Below are 20,080 nucleotides of genomic sequence, written 5' to 3'. Positions count from 1 at the left end.
ACAAGTTGAAAGTCAAGTATAACGTGAGCGGCGAAGAGGCGCCGGCAGACAGACGGTGCTGCTGAGGATGATGGGAGTTGCTGGTGAGGGGCGTGTCGCCACACCTGAGCTCCGTCCGCCCCACGGAATGAAGCTGTCATCCGAAAACAAGTGCCCGTGCACGACTTTCCCCCGCGCCACGCGACCGCCGTCAGCAGCTTGTATTGAGCGCTCCATGCGCGTGAAAGGCGACGTCGGCTGCGCCAGAACCCGGTGGAGAGTTCCGCTGCGTCCGCGCGCCCTGCGGAGATGGCGAAGAGGAGTTCGGCCAAGAACAAAAGCGCCCTGAAGAGTTTGTTCTCCAGGAGCGAAGTGAACCTGGACGAGTCGGTGGAGAAGGATGCGGAGAAAAAGAAGTTCCGGTTCCTGAAGTTCAAGACAAAGTCGAGGAAGGAGTCCGGCACCGAGAAGGCGGCTGCAGAGAGCCAGCAGGTGGTCAGGTAGGCCCGCACGGAGGAGGAGGCGGTCCGGTACCACGGTTCTGTCACGCCTGCTGTGAGGCAGCACCACGGTTCGGTTCTGTCACGCTTCCTGTGAGGCAGCACCACGGTTCGGTTCTGTCACGCTTCCTGTGAGGCAGCACCACGGTTCGGTTCTGTCACGCTTCCTGTGAGGCAGCTGCACATGTGGCCCATAGCTGGACACCGGTGTATTTTATACAGTAGTGATATCACTCTGAATATGTAGCTTAATTGTTCTTCCCGGTTTATAGATTCGTGCATGTTTTATGAGGAGTCGTGCACTAATGTGGTCAATCTTTCATCAAGTGTTTTATTGTCACGTTATCAGCCCATAACCAGAAACCGTGACCTTTTTTACAGGGCATCACTTCCAGACGAAAGACCTCTGTCGTCACGTGAATGTGCACTTCTGTTAAAACGTGCAGTTTTCTATTGGAGATCATAGTTGTGGAAAAATATTATAGTTCATTATTATACAGTGTGGTGCAAAGAAAATGATAAAGGCCGTGGGTTTGTTTGTTTTTTAATTTTAAACTGAGTCAGTCACATGTCAGTTCTCCCGCCGCCTGCTGCAGGCTGGTGATGCTGCGCCTCCACAGTGCGTGACCGTCTGAACCTGGACCGGAGAAACAGCGAGGAACGTGGTTTCTATCTGCGTTTAGGGTTGGGAAATGCGACACAGAAGCATGGGAGCGCTCCATGGACGCGTATAGTTAACAGCAGCGGGAGCGACTCCAGCTCAGGGTGACTGTATGTTTCAAACTAGAGATCAAACTACACCAATGTGGAGAAAAGGTCAAGTGCAACCTGCATGTAAACAACAGAGGCTTCCTGTAAAATGCAGCGCGCTCAGGTCGGTTGATGGTCTCATAATATATAAATCATATAAATACTCAGAGACAATAAGGAATAGTGTTAAAGCTCTTGCAGGGAAGTAAAAGCTACAGTAGTTGTGTGTAGGGCCTGAGGTGACGTGTGTGTATGTACACAGCTCCGAGGCAGACGTAACTCGCCATGATGCGTCAGTGTCACCTTGTTTTCATGGAGGGGAAATAAATAATGGGCCGACTGTGTGTGGAGCCTTGGGAAGAGCTGAACTCCGGACAGAAGCTACTATTCCCCGACTCCGTGACCCCTCGAAGGCATCGCGGAGCCTTCATGTTCGCCTGTGCATGGCATGAATCTTTAGCTGTTGACGCGGCGGCTCTAAATCCTGGATTACAATGAAACCAGACGTAGATTAAATCTGGTTTTGTTGCCAGTTAAAGGTTTAGTTGTAATCCAGGGTTTTATCTGGCACTTTGGAGATTTCAGAGTCTGAGAAATGCATCTTCATGAGCAGCTTGATTTGACCTCCTGAGACCGCGTGTAGTTCAAGGTCAAAGGTCAAAGTCATGGAAACTCTATCCCACGCTGCGTGAAATCAAGGAGCAGCGCTCAGGTTTCCCTTTTTTTTTTAAATGGGTCCAACACACCCAGAGTGTTGAAACCCGGCACGCCGTCCCGGGTCTGTGAACGGCGCCGTGGGTCGAGTGGAACCGCAGAAGAACCTGCAGCGAGCGTCAGACAGGCAGCCGTCAGTGACGCACGCAGGGACACGGCTTGGCAGCGTCTCCTCTCCGGATATCGCAAGTCAACTGTGTCCAAATACCTGGCGTACGCCGGAACCGTGGGTGTGAAAGTAGTTACTGTGGCGCTGAACAATGGAGCAACCCTGTGAACTGGGCGGCAGCGGGAACGCGCGATGCGTCCACGTCTGGACGTGCAGCCGCGAGGTCGGAGGAAGAGCTCCGGGCGCCGCTGGGTCCGTGAGGCTCCAGTTCAGGAGCAGTTACACTCCGTCACCGCCTCCGTCGCAGCATATTTACCCGGGATGAGTCACGGCACACGATGAATGTGTTACTTTTGTTCTGCGTGTGTGCCCGAACTGGAGCGAGCAAACGAGCGAGGCGATGAGCGCCGGTGCCATAAAGCCTTCACGACAATGCAGCGGGAGCTGGTGTTTTTCTTGTTCTAATCCCAGAAACCCGAGGGCGCAGAGCGGTCTCCCACCTCCAGACGGCCGCGTCGCCCACGCCGGCGCTGACTCGGCCCGGTAAATATGCAGTTGGGCGATGGGTTGGTCCTCCTGATGAGAGACCGGGCGCCTGTTCATCATTTACATATAGAAACATTGCAGATACGATGCAAATGTGAGCCGGGCTGAACCGGGCCTCATCCTGTGGGGCTCTTGTCGCACCTATGAACTGTCGCGATGCCACCGACTGTTTGCTCATCCTTTGTCCGCCTGTTCCGTCCGCTCCCGTGTTTGAGCAGCGCTTCGTAGCATTTGTTTGATTTGATGACGGCTGCCGATTATTAAAGCGTCCGTGTTGACTCCGGCGCCGCTGCGCAGCTGCACATCGACGCCCACACCCCGAGTGCTGAAGGCCCCAAAGCATATTGTATCGTTTACAGAATCGCACAACCGGCCGCATTGTTCCGCCGTCGTTGCTTCAGGTGGAAGCTTTCACCTCGTGCTCAGTCTCCGTTCGGCCGGTTCTCATCAGCATTCCCAGCGCGATGAATCACGGCTTCATGCAGGGCCGCATATTTTCCCTTCTTTCAGGTTGTTGTTGTTTTTAAAGTCCTACAGTAACAATAGGCCACCTCTGTAGAGCTAATATCTCATTGCCTCAGATACTAATCCACGTTTCTGTGTCCTCTCCCCCAGTGCGGTTGAAGTCAACAGCGCTGCAGAGGACGGAGAGGACGGAGCCGACGCCGCGAAGCCAAAAAGCAGGTCTCGCCTGTACGCCACGGCTCCCAGGTCAAAGGTCAGTGCTGCTTTATGGGCGAGCTCGTCTCAAGGCTTCTAAGTAGAGGAGGGTTCTGCCAGGGACAGTCTTACAGTAAGTAAACCTGAGCTAAAAATAACCTCCCCCAGTTCATGGGAACCTGTCTAAAGAAATCCCCTTTGGGTTTTAGACGTAAAGCAAACGTGTGTGTGTTCCATCACTGTAGCTGTGAGTGTGTAAGAGACACACATACACAGGGACTGTTCCCTCTAAGAGAGAGGTCTTTGAGCCGTGTTGCGTCATTTTAAATGTACAAGTGATTGACGGCAGCATGTGTGGTAAAAATGTGTTATTGATCTGCTGTATATTTAGATATCAGGACCAAACATCTGTGCAGCCACTCATCATTAATGTTCATTTCTCAGATGAGACCAGTTCTGTGCACTGATCCAGATTCTCATCTGATGAGTCTGGACGTCTCCAGGCTCTTTTTAATGAAATCAGTATATTCCTAATTATCCTCCGTCTGAACCAATCACATCCTGGTTGGAGCGAGATGATCAGCCGTTTCCCATCATGCCCCGAGGCGTCGCAGCAGCTGCAGATGCAAATGCCTGACACCAGAGCAAGTCGGGACAGAGTTGGACAGAAAACCAGCGGGGGGTTCATAATGCAACGATCACCAGCGATCACATCTGCAGAGAACTGGTCTGTGTCCAACACTGAGCACAGAGAGCAGAGCAGTCTGTTTTATGAGCACCATAAACGCTAATAAACCTTGGTGAAGTCTGGGTGTTACGAGCCTCGTTGTCAGCCCCAACCAGTAAAAGTGGATGGTTGATTGACAGATTGATAACAAGCTGTAAGACTCACTGCCGGCCCTGCCCTCCAATGCCTGCGCTTCCTCGTTCATGCCACTCACGGTTACAGCCGAGGCCCAGTGTAGAGTTTCTCAGCCTGCGTTTCATTTTATCGTCTACCTGAAGCAAAAGACCGCGAACAGAAACGTTCCCACTGACTTCTATCCGCATCAGGTCTGCAGGTTTTCCTCCTAAAAGCTCGTCTCAACAAGAAAATTCTCCGGGGCCAAGTTTTGTTTGTGAAACCCCCTGGTGCTGCAGGCGACTCCCCTCGCGCCCCCTCTGATCGCAGTAAACTCAGTCCTTGTGTCTTCACACCCTTGTTTTTTGTGTAAACTCTGCTTTTGCTGTATCTGATCTGAGGAGACGCTGCACGTCTGCGCGCTCATGTTTTATATGCACTACTGTTGTTAAAGCGTCCGTGTGTGCAGCACACGTAGGCCCAGAACAGAGACCGTTGTCCTCCAGCAGAGGGCGCCAGAGCTTTAGAGTGAGTATGTTTGGAAATGAAGCCAAGTCCTCAAAGATATGGATCGACCTTGATATTGGTATCAGGACCAGTTTAAAAACGCAAATCTTAAGATAGAAATCTTGTTTTTCATATTGTGCCAAAACCGGTTGTCATGACAACCGCAGAAATGCACACTGGCATAAACCTTTAAAACTGCAGTTTTTGCTGCAGTATTTGAATGGACCTGCCCTACATGAAAAACCACGTCCACCCACGGACTCAGCTTTGATCGTCACACATTCCGAACTTTCAGAAGAAGAATTTTTGGACACGCCTAATGTGATCTCACAGGTGACAGACGGCTCGGTCCTCAACAAAGCACGAACACAAACTGCAGAATGACCTCGGGTCGGTGCCGTCAGTCAGCGTCGAACGTCAGTGTCAGTGTCGAGGCCGAGGCCAAGACGCTGTCACGTCGCTCTTTGACACTTTCATCGAGTCATCACCACTAATCACAGAGGTTTAACTTTTACCGAGCCACTGTTTGTGCTGCTCGTGGGCTCAGTGAAGCATGTGGAACCTGCGTTTCCTGAGGGTGGAGCAGCTCTTACTCTCTGGAATCACGCTGGCGTGTCAACTCCTTTGTTATTAGTGAAATGATTGTTCATTGTTCATCCTCATTCCTGCCACCAGCAGAGGACCAGAACCTGCAATTACGTCGATGGGTATGATTGGCATGCGTGTAATGTAAACTCTGGTCCATCTGGTTCCTGCAGGACACTTTAACCAGCTGCTGCTAACGTGTCACTGTGCTAATATGTGTTAATAGGTTCTAAATGTTTTTTTTTACTCCCCCTTTCTCTTTCTCGCCGTTCACCCTCGCTTTCATCCGTCCGTCGGCCTCTCCTCCTCTCAGAGTAAAGAATTCAGCTACTCGGAGTTGGACCTGCGAAAACCCAAACGATTCGCCACGTTTTCGTTCGGCTTCGGAAAGAGGAAAAAGAAGGATGGAGAGAAGAGGTCCAAAAGCACATATGGCCTCGATGACACGAGCCGAGAAGAGAAGGAGCAGGTAAGTCTGCGTTTCCTTTTAAACCTCTATTATCATCATGAACTGATTGACTCAGGCTGGTTCTGATCCTCAGACTCCTCTGGACCTCCGACCGCTGGACGTGGACGAGTCCAGGACTAAGTTCATGTCTCAACCGGAGCTCGACACCGGCTACAAGTTCGACATCCCCTCTCCTCCGCCCGTGGCCGCAGCCCCGTCTGAGTCGCCCTTTACGTTCCCCAGGCAAGCGGCGCCGCCCGGCCCAGTTAGCGCCGCCGAGCCGCCAGCAAACAGCGCCGCCCTCTGTGTTGTGCACGAGCCGAGGGCCCCGATCGCCTCCATCCCTGAGCTGCAGCTGGATGAGGACGAGCTGACCGGTCCCGATGAGGCCCAGCCGGCCACATCGGACTCCGCCTCATCCGGGCCCGCGAGCTGTGCAGAACCCAGCGGGCATGTTAGCGAGGCTAGCCTCGCGCTTAGCCCAGTCTGCAGCACCACCAGCGCCCACGATGACGACATCCTCCAACAGACACGCACGGAAACGCAAACGCTTCACACTGTGACATCGTCACATCGTCCGGCTGAAGCTCCGGCCGAAACCTTCTTGCAAAGTGTAGAACCTGAACTTTACACCACAATCGCAGACTCGCCTCCCGTTGAGCACAAAGAGCCCTCTCATGTTCCCGGACCTGCCTCCATATCATCGGCCAATAGCCGCGTTAAGACTCAACCTGTCGATCAGGATGGAATTTACAGAGAGTTGTACGATTCACTGTTCCCTCAGGGTTTTATCTCTGCCGTTGGTCCAGAGACGGGTCGTTTCCCCAAACCGGAGCCCGTCGTGATCAGAACCTTCTACGAACGTCACACGGAAACTGATGCTGCGCTCTTGCGCCTGCCAGCTTCCCACGAATCCTCTGGTTGTATAGATGACGACGCCAGTTTCAGCTCCGCATTCACCTCTCATCTCAGCTCTACTACAGCTACTGACGCTTCCCTGTCATCACACATCCAGGCCGGGTCTCTCACTTCCTACACGCGTCATTCAGAGCTGTCCTGCTCCCATTCAGGGGCTGAATCTGACGACTTCAGCCTCTTTCAGGACACTGTCACGTCAGCCTTGGTTCAGAACGCTGCCCCTCCCGTTTCTCACCACGGAACATCCCGGGGGGCAGATGCTCAAGTTACCGACTCCAAACGGAGAGTGATCCTCGTCAAAGAGCTAGTCACCGATGAGGCGAGCTCTGAACCCGACCGTCCCGACAGAATGAGCGCCGCCGAGGTTCTGGAGGTAAAGACGGAAGCCCCGTGTGGGCCGCTGGACGTCCACGAGGGCCCGTTGAGCCCCGCGTACCTGAGCGTAGGCTCCGACGACGGCAGCGCCATGGAGATGTACTACAGCGCCGAAGAGGACAACTCAGAGGAGAGTCGGGTGGAGGAAATGTACACGGTGGATGAAAGAGAGGACGTCTGTGTGGGAGACGTCCTGGTCCACAAGCAGCGGGACAGGAGTCATGAGGGAGGTGTGAGGGGGATCATTGTGAAAATACAGAATGAGGGAGGCGACGCGGGCAACGAGGCACAGACGGAGGATTCCAGCTGCCGAACCGATGTGCAGCCGCAGCCAGGAGATGCTGAAGGGCAGCTTAGTGTCGGCAGAGAAGGGCCGAGTCAGCAGAAAGCAGCAGCAGCAGCAGCAGCAAGCGCAGCGCTGGCCCCGAGCGGAGGGGGAGGGGGGGAGGCGAGGAGGGAGGAGTCACTGGCCACACCGGTCGAGCAGGTAAACACGCCGATGGTATGTGAGGCTGAGCCGCGTGGCCGGGGGGAGGGGCCGGAGGGAAACCGGAGCCAGAACCTGGAAACAGAAGCCCACCTTCATGGACAGGAGCAGCACTGTGTGTCTGACAAAGACCCCAGAGGCGCCGCCCGGCTCCGCGCTGCTCCCAGCGACTCGGGAGGCGAAAGGGTGAGCGCGCCCGCGCTCAGACAGGCAGCGGACGAGCCAGAACCCGCACGCGGGAGCCGGGAAGCGAGCCGGGCCGAGCCAGAACCCGCACGCGGGAGCCGGGAAGCGAGCCGGGCCGAGCCAGAACCTTCGAGCGCCGCGCCGGACCCTCCCCCTGCGGCGGAGCTCGCGTCGGGCCCGCAGACGCCCGGTGCCGAGCCGCCGTCACGCGCCACGAGGAGCGAGGGGGCGGATCCGATTGCTCAGAGCGTAAACAGAAACGGGCCCGTGCACGAGCAGGTGGCAGTCGAGCCGTCGGCCTCGGACGCAGACGCACCGCAGCCGGCTAGTCGAGCTGCAGAGGTGGTGAGAGAGGGACAGGAGGCCCGACCGGACCAGGACCAGGACCAGGACCAGGGGTGAGTGACCGGTGCACACGGTAGCTGCTACTTACAGTACATACGGGTTTCGGCTGCTAAACGTGTGAATGAAGTCAGAAGCTCAGAGGGGATCTTCGTTCTCCTTTGGCTTTAAATTAGGGGGAAGGGCTGTAGCTTCTGTAGCTGCTGGCAGAATGAACTGAACCTGAACCGGTCTGTTAAACAAACTTGCAAATGGCGAGTGATCTCCTGTCAAACGTAAGCCGATCCACAAGCAGGACGACAGCCTGCGTGCGTGTGTGCGCGACCGTCCAGCACCAGAGACGCGCGATGCCGCTGTTTACCAGCTCACCCGTCCACATGCCTGAGCGCCACACGCCCCTCCAGCGCGTCAGCTACAGTAATGAATAACATGGGGACAGGCTCTGTCTGTGCTCTCACCTGCAGGACAAGGTCTCGGTTCTGGTTCACACAGCAGCACGGTACTGATTGAGCTGCGTTTGAATCTTTGCACAGCTTCAAAGTGTGCAGGATGAATAACAAGCTGAATACGTGCGTTTTCCCTGGAGCCTCTGAGCAGCAGACAGCTGCAGGCTGGTTTGAGTCCCTATGGACGCTATAGACGGTATGTGTATGTGTATGTGCACGTCCCAGTGTTTGTGAGAAACTTGAACTCGCTGGAGTCTCTGTCTTGCGTAACACGTATTGACTGTTGAATGATGTCAGTGTTTTCTTATTGGAAAAACTAAACTGCTTTAATTTGTGATGAGCCTTCTGTCTAATGTCATAATCAGGCAGGTGCCTGAATTCCTGGCTGTCGTAATAGATCATTTGAACTCATAAAGACACCTGTAGCTTTGGTCTCGTTCCAGACGATCGTTTGAGCTCTGCTGTGACTTCCAGGATGTTTTCCCTTCCTGGCTTTTTACCAGCAGCTGAAATGAGTAGGAGATGAAGCGATGGAGTGAAGCATTTATGAGTCATGACCTCACGTTTCGCGAGCTGCTGCATTTTCATCTGAAATGCTGCGTGTTCCGATGGTCGCTTGCTTTGTGTTGAAAGTCAACAGCAGCAGCCGACGGGACGGAATTCTCAGGAAGACGAGGTTTTCCTGGAAACACCTCTTTGTGTAGCATGTAGTTGGTGCCGTATCATTTATAGCAGGTGTAATGACAGCGTTTGTGCTGGATTGTTTCTTCCGCTGAACCACTAGGGGGTAGCAGAGTCGTCTTTTACATGAGGAAGTAAAGGGCTGATGTCTAACAGGCATCAACAAGTGTGGTACATGTTTCTGTGCCTTTAAATAGTTTTTTCCTTCCTGTGGAAGGAGAATGGTATTTTGTCTGAGCTGCACAGGTTGAGTGAAACAAACAGGGAGGAGGCAGTTGGGTTCTAGTGAATTTCTCTTTCATTCCTGTGCCACAGATATAAATAAATAGTTTCTGGAGAATAGAAAACCACGCGTAGGCGTTTAGTGGTCACCTTTGACTGTGTTATGCAGTAGACTGATTTATTGGCTATTATCTATAATAGTTTCCTTCCAACTGGCTGCGTTTCTAACAGCTGAGCTGTCAGAGAGGAATGAGCTGTTCTGTCAGCGGGACGTGAGGAGGGAGCTTTAGACCACACCTTAACCCGAGCCCGGTTATCGTCAGGAAACCTGCCTCGCAACACATTGTTTTCACAGAAGCAGGGCTTCAGCATCCAGCAGAATTCCCCCGACGCGAGGGCACTTCCTGCCGCGGAGGCTGTGATTGTTCCACAGCGCTCCGCGACCCGGCGCTGCCTCTCATTGTTGGACCCCAGGCCGATCTGAGCCAGCGGCGCCTGCGTCACGCATTAACCTCAACATCTCTGTTATTAGAGTCTTCGGCTTCATGTGCACCGGCAGCATTTTTTATCTGGAACCCGTTTGTGGTCCTCATGTGGCGACAAGAGCTTGTTCGTACACACCCAAGCTCGAAGTGCAGATATTCAACGTGTGTGATGTGACAGAATGCGGGTTTGCATTGTGTTGCACCCACAGTTGACTAATCTGATGTGTCACCTTGAAACTGTCCTGATCCTCCGAGTTTAATGTGGATTTTGATACCGTGAATCACAAGCTGCATTGTTGTCATGTAGCCACACACGCTCCATAAACACAGCAGGCGTCTCATCTAACTCCTTGAAGCATCTCTGCTATGCAGCTGGCGGAGATCTAAAACTCCACCAAAGGTCAAATGAGTCAGAGGATCAAGTCAGACTTGATGCGTGTGTTAGTTTATGAATGAATGAATGAATAGGCCTGTTAGAGTAATATGCTGCAGACATTTCTGACTCTGGGTGACTGAGATTGAGACTATTAGATCAGGTCAGGTGCTGTTTGTCTGCTTGTCTGGATTATTCCTTTTTTAAATTCTTCCTGTCTTTGTGTTCGTCAGTTCCCCTGCAGCAGATTCTGTCTGTGCCGCTCAGGAATCAGATGACAACATGAGTAAAGTCTACAGCAGCCTGAGCACCAAGCTGTCCATAAAGAGCCGGTCTCTCCCCAAAGAGGACGAGTCCAAGCACCGCGTCCGTAAAGTGTCCCTGATCAGCGAGGCGGAGACCAGCGCCGCCCAGGACGCGGTGGACGCCCCCAGAACCAGCAGCGCTGTGTCCAACGGAACCGACAGCAGCCCACAGTACAAGTGGAAAAACAAGTTCGATGGGGTGACTCAGTTTAAACCCTCCAAACCGGAGGGCTCCCTGTCTCCCACCTTCTCCAGCCCCTCCTCCCTGTCTCCCCCCTCCTCCCTCTGCGACGCTCCGGCGTACGACTTCAGCAGCGCGTTCTCCTCCTCCTCCTTCGCCTACTCCACCTCCCTGGAGGAACACAATAGGACTGAGGCTCAACTGACCCGCGAGCGCGAGCCAGCGGCAGACGGGTGGAGGAGGAGCCTGGTGGAGCGGGAGGAGCCGCCGGCACCTGCAGGTGGAGGTGAGAGAGGGAGAGAGGCAGCGGGTGAGTCAGAGCGGCTGCAGCCGCGCTGGGACTCGCCGCAGCCTCCAACCAGCCGCGCCGGCGCCTCCACGGAGGACTTCACCGGGGTGTTCAAGGCGACGCTGGTGGACCTGGTCCCAGAGCCTCCGGCCCCCCCCTCCTCCCCCCCCGACTCCCCCGACGTGGACTTCTCCAGCCAGTTCGACATGGACAACCTCGTGGACACCCTGAAGAGCATGGGCCCCTCCCTGAGGCCCAGGGCCGCGCTCCCGCGTGCGGCGCCGCCGTCCCTCCTGTCCTCCCTGCCCCCCATCGACGAGGACACGCCGCCCGCGGCCGCCGCCACCGACGTCCCCGACGCCGCCATCGGCCCGGCTAAGTCTGAGCACAGCCCCCGCGAGGAGCCCCCCCGCAAGCGTTACACGCTGCCCCCCGATCTGGGCCTGAGGAGGACTGTGGTCAGAGACAACCGCACGCCGGCGGAGCTGATGAAGCAGAACCTGCAGGTGAGTCCAAGAGAGCAGATGCACATTTACATTTAAAGTTGAAAAATCTATAAAAAAAAAAAAACATTTTTATGGCTCGCATGCAGGAGCAGCAGCTGCCTGCATCAAAAGGCCTCAACCTGCCGCTCAGATCTTTGACCACCAGCAGAAACTCCTCAGACGTCCCCACTGAGGAGCTAAAGTCGCCGGTGCTCAGTGAAAACGGCGTCGCCCCCTCCAGCATCGGCTCCCGTCTGGACAACAGCATCATCTTCAGGAGCTACAGGTCGTCGTCCACAGAGGACAACGGGAGGACCCAGCGGCCGCTGCTCCACGCTAACTCGCTGCCGGAAGCGGGGCCCGCGAGCGAGCCGGGCCCGGACGCCGCGGGACCGCGCTTCGAGCGCTTCTCCTTCCTCAGCTTCCTCACCTCCTCGTCCTCCTCGTCGGGCTCCTTGACTGGAGCCGACGAGCCCGGCTCCCGCGTGAGCCGCCCTCCGTCGCTCAGCATCAGCTCGAGCCCCTCCAGCAGCAGCCCCACTCGCCTGCTGAGCCCCGCCGGCTCCGTGGACCTCCAGAGGCCCTTCGCCAGCGCCGACGCCCCGCTGTCCGTGTTCGGCCCGGCGCCGGGGATGGGCGTCGGGACGGCTGGGCCCCCCCTCCTGCAGAGGAGCTTCAGTAGCGAGCGCACTGCAGGGCTTCAGCAGAATTCACTGTTCAACAGCGGGCCGTTCCAGAGCCAAGAACCAGAACCCGAGAGGAGTCTGACCCTGAAGTACAGAGCCTTCCCTGATGCCTATGTGAGTACTGCAACCTCCACTGGTAGAAGCCATTTAAATGCACGCGTGTGGCAGCTCCCATTAGACATGGGTCTGTGCACTGTGTTCTGTACTTCAGGAGTAATACGTTAGTAATGTGCAACCAGCTCCCTCAGAGCATCACAGTAAGTGATGCAGGTATCTGCTTGTTTTTTCCTTAGAAGTGTGTGCGTGTGCGCGCGGGTGTGTAGGCTTTTCATTTATCAAACTGTTTTCATTGGCATGTTTGCATGGCAGCAGCACATTCTTTAGCCTTCGCCGCCACAGATGCTGGTGTGGCTACAGCGGTGACTGGCCATTCGTCTGCTTCAGGCCTGTGCAGCTTTAATGCAAGCGTTTGCACAGGCAGTTTGCTGGTTTTAACGCCGCTGAGCATCGCACCTCAGCTGACATTACTGACACGCAGACTGAAACTCCCAGCGGAGCAGGGGAATGTGGCCGCGCTAGTCATTTTTAGGTCCAGTCTGACGGGGCTCTGTTAGTTTTGCACGCGTTCTAATGACACGCTGGGAGCTTGTTCAGTCCAGGCTGAACATTTTCTAGAGTTTTTACCTTTTTGTAATTTGTGCTGGAGTTTCGATGCGGCTCCCCACCCAGTCTAGCTATCCGTCTGTTCCTGCAGAGGCGCGGCCACGCCTGGCACGTGTTCACCGGCGCGTTTCTTCCCCTCGTTTGGCCGATGTTTGATGGAATGATGTTGACAGGGGCGGAGGTGGCGACAGAGTCGGAACACGGCTGTGTGTTCGCTTGGTTTGGTTTTGCATGGCTGTATATGTAAATTTGAATATATGACTTGCTGCAACAGAACCTTCTTGGTGAATTAATTGATTTTACAGAGCAGATCCCTGGGATGCCAGGGAACAGATGGAGAAAAGTGATTGTGATGAATCCCTTTAACGTTTTCATTGTATTGTGCCACGAATTACAATTTAAATACATACATACGTACATTATTTGTTATTAGCCCAGAAATGTGCACACAACCCTTGTGACAAAATAAAAGCATTTTTTGGGCCCTTTTTGCATTTTATTAGGAAATTTAGAGCAGTAATTTAAAATGAAGGGCTGTGCAAGCAGCAGTGAACACAACACAAATTAATGATGCAGTGGAGACCTTTTGAGCTTCACAGTGAATCTGACAGGCTGTGGAGGTGAAGCACACCGGACATCAGACAGATGGACTGTGTGAGCGTAGAGGAATGTCAATGTTTGCTTACTGTAAGGTGTAGATTAGGCAACAGGACAGCATGTGGTACCACAACATTCTTTAGTTCCACCTGCATTTTAGAACAGGACTTATGTGACTCAAAGTGAAGCAACATGTATAGTCACTATTAAATATGAAACTCATTTTATTAAAAAAAAATGTTCATGTAGGAAAATAACATTCCACTTCCTCTGTTTCTAAATTGCTGAAGTGAAAACAATGGTAGGAAATAAATGGACAGAAGGTCAAGCTTTTTAAATCTGGCTTTATAGATGGAAATGGCTCATGGTTGTGTTACTGTATGTGTGTAAACAGAGGTGAATCAGTCTTTTATTTACAGACCAGGTCGAGACCAGCGAGGCCTCACTTTCACTGTAAAAAGCAGCAAACGTCCGTCGTCTTTTTGTATTTTTCCTCTTGTCGTCCATTCCGGCTGGGAGGATGTAAACAGGCCCTCTGTGCTCAGTAACACGACCCACATGATAAATTACCCCAGACTGTGGAAGCCAGCGACACCTGACACTGAACACACACACACAGACGGCAACAGTCTGCAACCAAACAAGCTCAGTTACACAAACGAGCCAGATCCGGAAACTCAAAGTGAAACATGGAGTTGATTCTTTAGCTGCTGAGTTCACGGTCCAGTTTTCACTTTGCAGAGCAGATTTTAAGAGGCAGAGGGGAAAGTGTTGCCTCCTGTGAGTGAGTGAAATGAATAAATGAGTAACTTCCAAATGACAGAAGGGTGAATTGATTTCTCTTTTTCTCCATAGCTTACGAAGCAGAAGGAGCACGGGAAGCTGAATCCTCGGCCTGGAAAGGTGAGTCCCGTGTTCAGAGCTGAGTGATTCCCTTCCGCCTGAAACCAGGAAGCGATATCATCACTATGGAGGAATTCATGGTGGCTGCAGTAGATAACCAGTGACTGGTTCAGGAACGGACGTCACGCTGGCTTTGGTCCAAATGCAGCTGAACTGATGCGATCCTGCAAACGACAACTTCTTTCTGAAGCCGCTGCAGCTTCATGTGTTAGAGGTGGTCTGCTCACGTGGTCCTACTGTACCTCACAACCTGAGCGGGTAGAAGCCGTTCATACGCAATGCGCTCTTACGTAACCGCTGTTTTACATAACGGCCTGCGTCCAAATTTCAGATTTATGCTCAGATATCAAAGGGAGATTTTATCTTCACGATCAACTTGTTTAAATTCCAATAACGAATTCTTCAGCAGCTCTGGGTAAAATCTTGGCCACATTCTGTAGTTACAGTTAGGTCGATGTCTGTGTTGGTAACTGTCTTACTGTACATACATTCCCACCTCTTTGTTTCTGTTAGATGTACATATTTGACCAGCCGGGCATGTGCGGCCAGAGGATCGAGATCCGGGGTGACGTCATTGATGCTACACCCTGGGAGCTGCAGGAGACCATCTCCATCAGGGTCGTCCGAGGAGGGTGAGAGTACCTGTTCATTCACACTGCTGGTCCTCAGGTGTACATTCGGTGCAGTCTATATTTACTCTACAGACTTGATTGCACTGGCTTCAGGATTTTATTTAGGACTTTAATGACACCAGATTGTTGCTAAGCGACTGGGATGCTGTAAATTCTGAGGTTAATGATACCTGTCAGTGTGATTATAGCAGAAGGCAAACATGCAAATCCAATTTTGCTCCTGTCACCAACGCATACCTGCAGAGTGAGTTGTGTGTAGACAGGACGACACCTTGTTTTGTTTCCTGATGTGCAATTAAGCGCCGGCTCCTCAGAGAAACGCGTCTCTCCACGCGCATTCGCTCCAAACCCGCGGCGGACGTGCAAACGCCTGCAGCTCCCACACAAGCTGAGACACATGCGTCCTCTGGGTCGGGGCCTGCAGGTGCACGGAGCATCGGGCTCCGGCCCGAGCGTGCACCGCGCTGGATGCACGCTCGGCTTCTCAAAACGAGATAATTAAACTGTCAGCTCCTGCACACACGCTGAGCCACTGCCCAAAGTGCAGCACACGCTCTATTTTATCTGTGAAGTCAGCAGGATTTGTTCTGCATTAACCCCTAAACTAAGATCTGTGTAGTGTTCTGACAAGGTCACTTCAAACAGCACCAGCAGTTGGAGGCACTTGAGCTTAAACTCTGTTTGTCACATCAACACTTCCTCTCAGATGGGTCCTGTACGAGAAACCCGACTTCAAAGGGGAGAAGATTGCCCTGGATGAGGGAGACATAGAGCTGACCAACCCGTTCCTCCCCCCGGGGGCGCCCACAGAGCGCGACCAGAGGGCCAGCGGGGAGCGGAACGGAGAGACGGAGGAGGAGGCGGTGGAAACGAAGCCGGCGCTGAGGTTCATCATCGGATCTGTGCGACGGGCCGTTCGGGTAGGAGAGACCGGGTTGTGGGCAGGAGTTAGAGACTCGTAATGACTCGATAGCGCCATCCAGTGTAGGAAACACTCATTCCTGATGCTATTTTTTATATATATATATATATAAAATCAAAATTTTAGCTTATGAGTCCACTAATGTCACCTGGATGAAATCTGCAGTAATCGGAGTAGTACAAGAAGATGACTGAGAGACTGTGGCATTAAGTGTTTAAATTGCATTTGAGACTTGTTATAGAGGACCTTTGTTCTCCCTCAGGACTACAGCGTTCCAGAGATTAGCCTTTTCCCTGAGGAGAACGCAGAAGGGAAGAAGGTCATCTTCCGTGACACTACGGAGGACGCCAGGATTTTTGGCTTCCCGGTCAAGGCTCACTCCATCATTATCAACGCTGGGCTGTGAGTGCTCATCAACGCGTCATTAATCGCTAATCGACAAAGAACCCAGTTTCTTTATCGCTTGACCCGCTCTCTTCTTTAGGTGGCTGGTGTATGCTCAGCCCTTCTTCCAGGGAGTCCCCCGTGTCCTGGAGGTCGGGGGCTACTCCAACCCTGCAGCCTGGGGGGTGGAGCAGCCGTACGTGGCATCAGTACATCCACTCAAAATTGTAGGTACCTCTGGAATTCACTGCACGAGCCGCGTTCTGTCCCGGTCCCCTTTATTAAAGTACGTCTGTGTGTGTTCTGCCACAGGGGGAACCAAGGGTGGAATATATGAGTGAACCAAAGGTAGGAAGGATCTAAACAAACCCCTTACGTATGTTTCTGCCTTTGTTGAACTACGTAATGACAATCCTTCGTCTCCAGATTGTGATCTACGAGAAGTCCTACTTCACGGGGAAATCGAGGACCATAACCACCAACATGAGGGACTTCATGACACGGACAGACAGACAGCAGAATGTTTTCATGTACAACGTCGCATCCCTTAAAGTCCTGGGAGGAATGTGAGGAGGCTTGTGTTTGCTAATTAGCATGGATAACTGTGGTTGTACATCATAATCCTCATAATAATGGTATGGCCTGCAGTTGGGTGGGCTATGAGAAGGAGGGCTTCCGGGGCCACCAGTACCTGCTGGAGGAGGGGGACTTCCACGACTGGAGGGTGTGGGGCGGCCACAACCCCGAGCTGCGCTCCATCAGGCTGATACGAGCAGTGAGTAGCTGCAGCGACCTTCCAGCCTGGGCCTGCAGCGCCCCCCAGTGGACGACAGCTTCACGCCAGATGTTCTCTGTCTCCGTAGGACCTGACGGATCCTTTGATGCTGATGATGGAACAGCCGGAGGAGGAGCTGGACATGCAGGAGGAGAACACCTTGGAGGTGACGGAGGCCGTTCCTGACGTGGAGCCACTCGGGTACAAAACCTCCACGCGCTCCATTCATGTCATCAGCGGCGCGTAAGTGGATGGAACCACATTCTGCTCTTTGTTAACTGCGCTCTGATACTAATCAGGTGGTCGTTTTTAGATGGGTGGCCTACTCGCATGTGGACTACTCTGGGAACCAGTACATCCTGGAGAAGGGTTTCTACAGTAACTGTGCTGACTGGGGCTCGGAGGACAACCGCATCTGCTCCGTGCAGCCCATCCTGCTGGTGAGGACCCACGACATCACACATCTCATCATGAATCCTTTTTGATCCTTAATGCTGTTATATTATTGCTTTCTTAGGCTCAAGGGGACAACTCCAGGAGCAGGAATGAGGTAAATCCAGTCCACTACAAAGACCCCTTGGTAGAAAACGGCTGGCCATAATTTCCCACTGACATAAGACCTCCTGTCTCCATTTCCCAGATAATTCTGTACTCCGAGCCAGACTTCCAGGGGAACTGTCACGTGTTTGGCGACAACCAGACAGCGGTGCCAGAAAAATTGCTCACCAAGTCATGCAGAGTGGCGGGAGAAAGGTGAGGAACCGGGAAAAATGCCAAGGAGATGCAACAAGAATAGAAGCAACCACGCATGATGACGAATGGCTCTGTTTCAGCTGGGTGCTCTATGCAAACGAAGACTTCTGTGGAAACCAGTTCGTCTTATCTGAAGGCGACTACCCCAGTTTGACCAGTATGGGATGCCCGCCTGGCTGCACCATTCGCTCCGTGAGGATCATACCGATGGTGAGACACGTGAGAATGGCTCATTCTTCTCTTTTAGCTTTGCTCTGAGCGTGCGTCTCCTCCCGGTCCAGACTCTGTCGGTTCCCTCCATCTCGCTGTTCGGCCTCGAGTGCCTGGAGGGCAGAGAGATCACCGTGGACACGGACGTGGTCAGCATGGTGGAGGAGGGCTACAACAACCACGTGCTCTCGGTCAAAGTCAGCAGCGGCTGGTGGGTCGTCACGTCCTGCATCTTTTGCATCTTTGCATCTTTTCACGAAGACAAACAAAGTGGATTTGAGATTTGCTGCTGAAAGCAAATGAGCTCAAATAAAAAGGCCTCCGTGGGTCTGACTGTACGTGTCTCCTTCTGCAGCTGGGTGATATGTGAGCACAGCAACTACAGGGGGCGTCAGTTCCTACTAGAACCAATTGAAATCACCAACTGGCCAAAGTTCAGCTCCATGCACACCATAGGCTCCATGTACCCCGTCAGACAGGTTGGTTAATAGACGCCTCGGATGATTGAAGTTCGCTTCATTTACATGGGTTTAAAGAATCTCTCTGCAACGAGCATAAGCAGCGGGTGTTTATATTCTCGCCTCCTGCAGAAGCGACACTTCTTCCACATTAAGAACACAGAGCGAGGCCACTACATGTCCATCCAGGGCGGAGTGGAGGAGCTGCGATCGGGACGCGTGGTGGTGACGCCAGAGGCGGAGCCCATGAGCGACGTGTGGTTCTACCAGGATGGGCTGATCAAGAACAAGGTAGCGCGTGGCTAAAGCTAGCAAGCTAGCGTTGACGTAAACGGTCTGACTCACGCCGTGTGTGTGTGTTTGCTCCGTAGCTGTCCCCCAACATGAGCCTTCAGGTGATGGGCAACGTCGAGCCGGGGAGCAAGCTGGTTCTGTGGTCGGAGACCCGGCAGCCCATCCAGACCTGGACGGCCCAGACGACGGGCCTCATCTCCAGCCTCACCTTCCCTGGCTTTGTCATGGACGTCAAAGGTATGAACAGAGACACCGGCAGTCAATGAGCAGAGCGCGTGATGAACCAGCAACCACGCTGACGGAATGCGTTTTCCTGTGTCTAGGTGGCAAATCTTACGACAAGGACCATGTGGTGATAATGCCAGAGAACGAGGAGAGGCCAAGCCAACAGTGGGAGATAGAGCTGCTCTAAACCTTAAATTGCTTTGGTGCCTGTAATCTATGAGCCTTCCTGCTCCATAGATGCTGCACACCCAGCCCTGCAGTGACCACTGATGGGTTTGACCTCTTCCATGACATTGACTCCAACATTTATGTCATCATTTGTCATCAATTTGAGTATTCAAACCAGCATCTCCCTGTCTGTGAAGTCCCAGGCTGATGCAAATGTCCCGGCTGTTGTTTTCCCAGAGTCAACACCAGTGGTTATTTTTGCTTCACACACGTAGTCGAGCCAAAGGAATGTGCGGCCCGTCGGCGTGCGCCATGTTTTTGTAAGATATTTATACATATGTGTGTAGTGTTCGTGTTTTGTGCCCAGCGTTGCAGTTCCGTATACACTAATGCATCAGTGTTGTCTGAACTGGGCCACACGGACCTTATTTGTTAAAAGTCAAGATTGTTACTTGAAAATGAGGAACCTGCTTCACCTGTATATTCATATTTGATACTAAAGCTTCAAGGCAAATGTTATGTAATGTGGTGGTTTTAGAACGCTGTTAAATAATGCAATTAAAAATAAACCTTGTTAAATAAGTCAGAGTTCGTGAGTGTGAATTACAGCAGCTGTTCAGGGTCAGCACTAAATGAGCGGCTGTGAGTAGTGTTTGGTTCATACAGTCACTGACGTGTGTTGATTCAGTCTCTTTGTACTTGAGTCAATGTCACAGTGTGTTTTGCATGTTTATAGACAGTCACATGCACCATTGCACTGAGTAAACACGCATCAAATGAAGGTTTGAGTCCTCTCCGCTTTAGACGGTTTTTTTTCTTCTTGCGTTCACTGATGCTTTAATGTCATTTTGTGTTTAGAACTTTAATGTCTTTCAGGCCTTCACACTTGTTATTTTGCTGTTGTATTTATTTTATTTTAGTTACATGGTTCATTTAGTGACATTTTAAAACGTACTCTGATCATTTTGAGTGTGTTTTTGCCAAAGCTCAGAATCA

General features: G+C 52.6%; 1 protein-coding gene across 2 annotated transcripts; it reads left to right on the top strand.

The window, feature by feature from the left end:
• The first annotated feature begins 29 nt into the window (after window positions 1-29).
• crybg2 (crystallin beta-gamma domain containing 2) lies at window positions 30-19,668 on the top strand. Of its 2 annotated transcripts, none has more exons than XM_029167053.3 (24): window positions 30-479; window positions 3,214-3,316; window positions 5,505-5,660; window positions 5,734-8,003; window positions 10,388-11,435; window positions 11,522-12,214; window positions 14,216-14,263; window positions 14,777-14,895; window positions 15,602-15,815; window positions 16,080-16,219; window positions 16,302-16,428; window positions 16,514-16,549; window positions 16,628-16,767; window positions 16,850-16,976; window positions 17,065-17,219; window positions 17,290-17,416; window positions 17,494-17,526; window positions 17,617-17,729; window positions 17,810-17,939; window positions 18,011-18,150; window positions 18,295-18,418; window positions 18,530-18,688; window positions 18,769-18,928; window positions 19,015-19,668. In XM_029167053.3, the coding sequence occupies exons 1-24, from the start codon at window positions 289-291 to the stop codon at window positions 19,101-19,103; spliced, it is 6,642 nt and encodes a 2,213-aa protein (XP_029022886.1). In that variant the 5' UTR covers window positions 30-288; the 3' UTR covers window positions 19,104-19,668. The 2 variants fall into 2 exon arrangements, with proteins under 2 accessions (XP_029022886.1, XP_029022888.1); XM_029167055.3 differs by lacking the exon at window positions 30-479 and adding an exon at window positions 2,225-2,595.
• The last annotated feature ends 412 nt before the right edge of the window (window positions 19,669-20,080 follow it).

This window comes from Betta splendens, chromosome 11, assembly GCF_900634795.4.
Source record: "Betta splendens chromosome 11, fBetSpl5.4, whole genome shotgun sequence".
Classification (NCBI taxonomy): Eukaryota; Metazoa; Chordata; class Actinopteri; order Anabantiformes; family Osphronemidae; genus Betta; species Betta splendens.
This window is presented reverse-complemented; position numbering and strand designations above follow the sequence as displayed.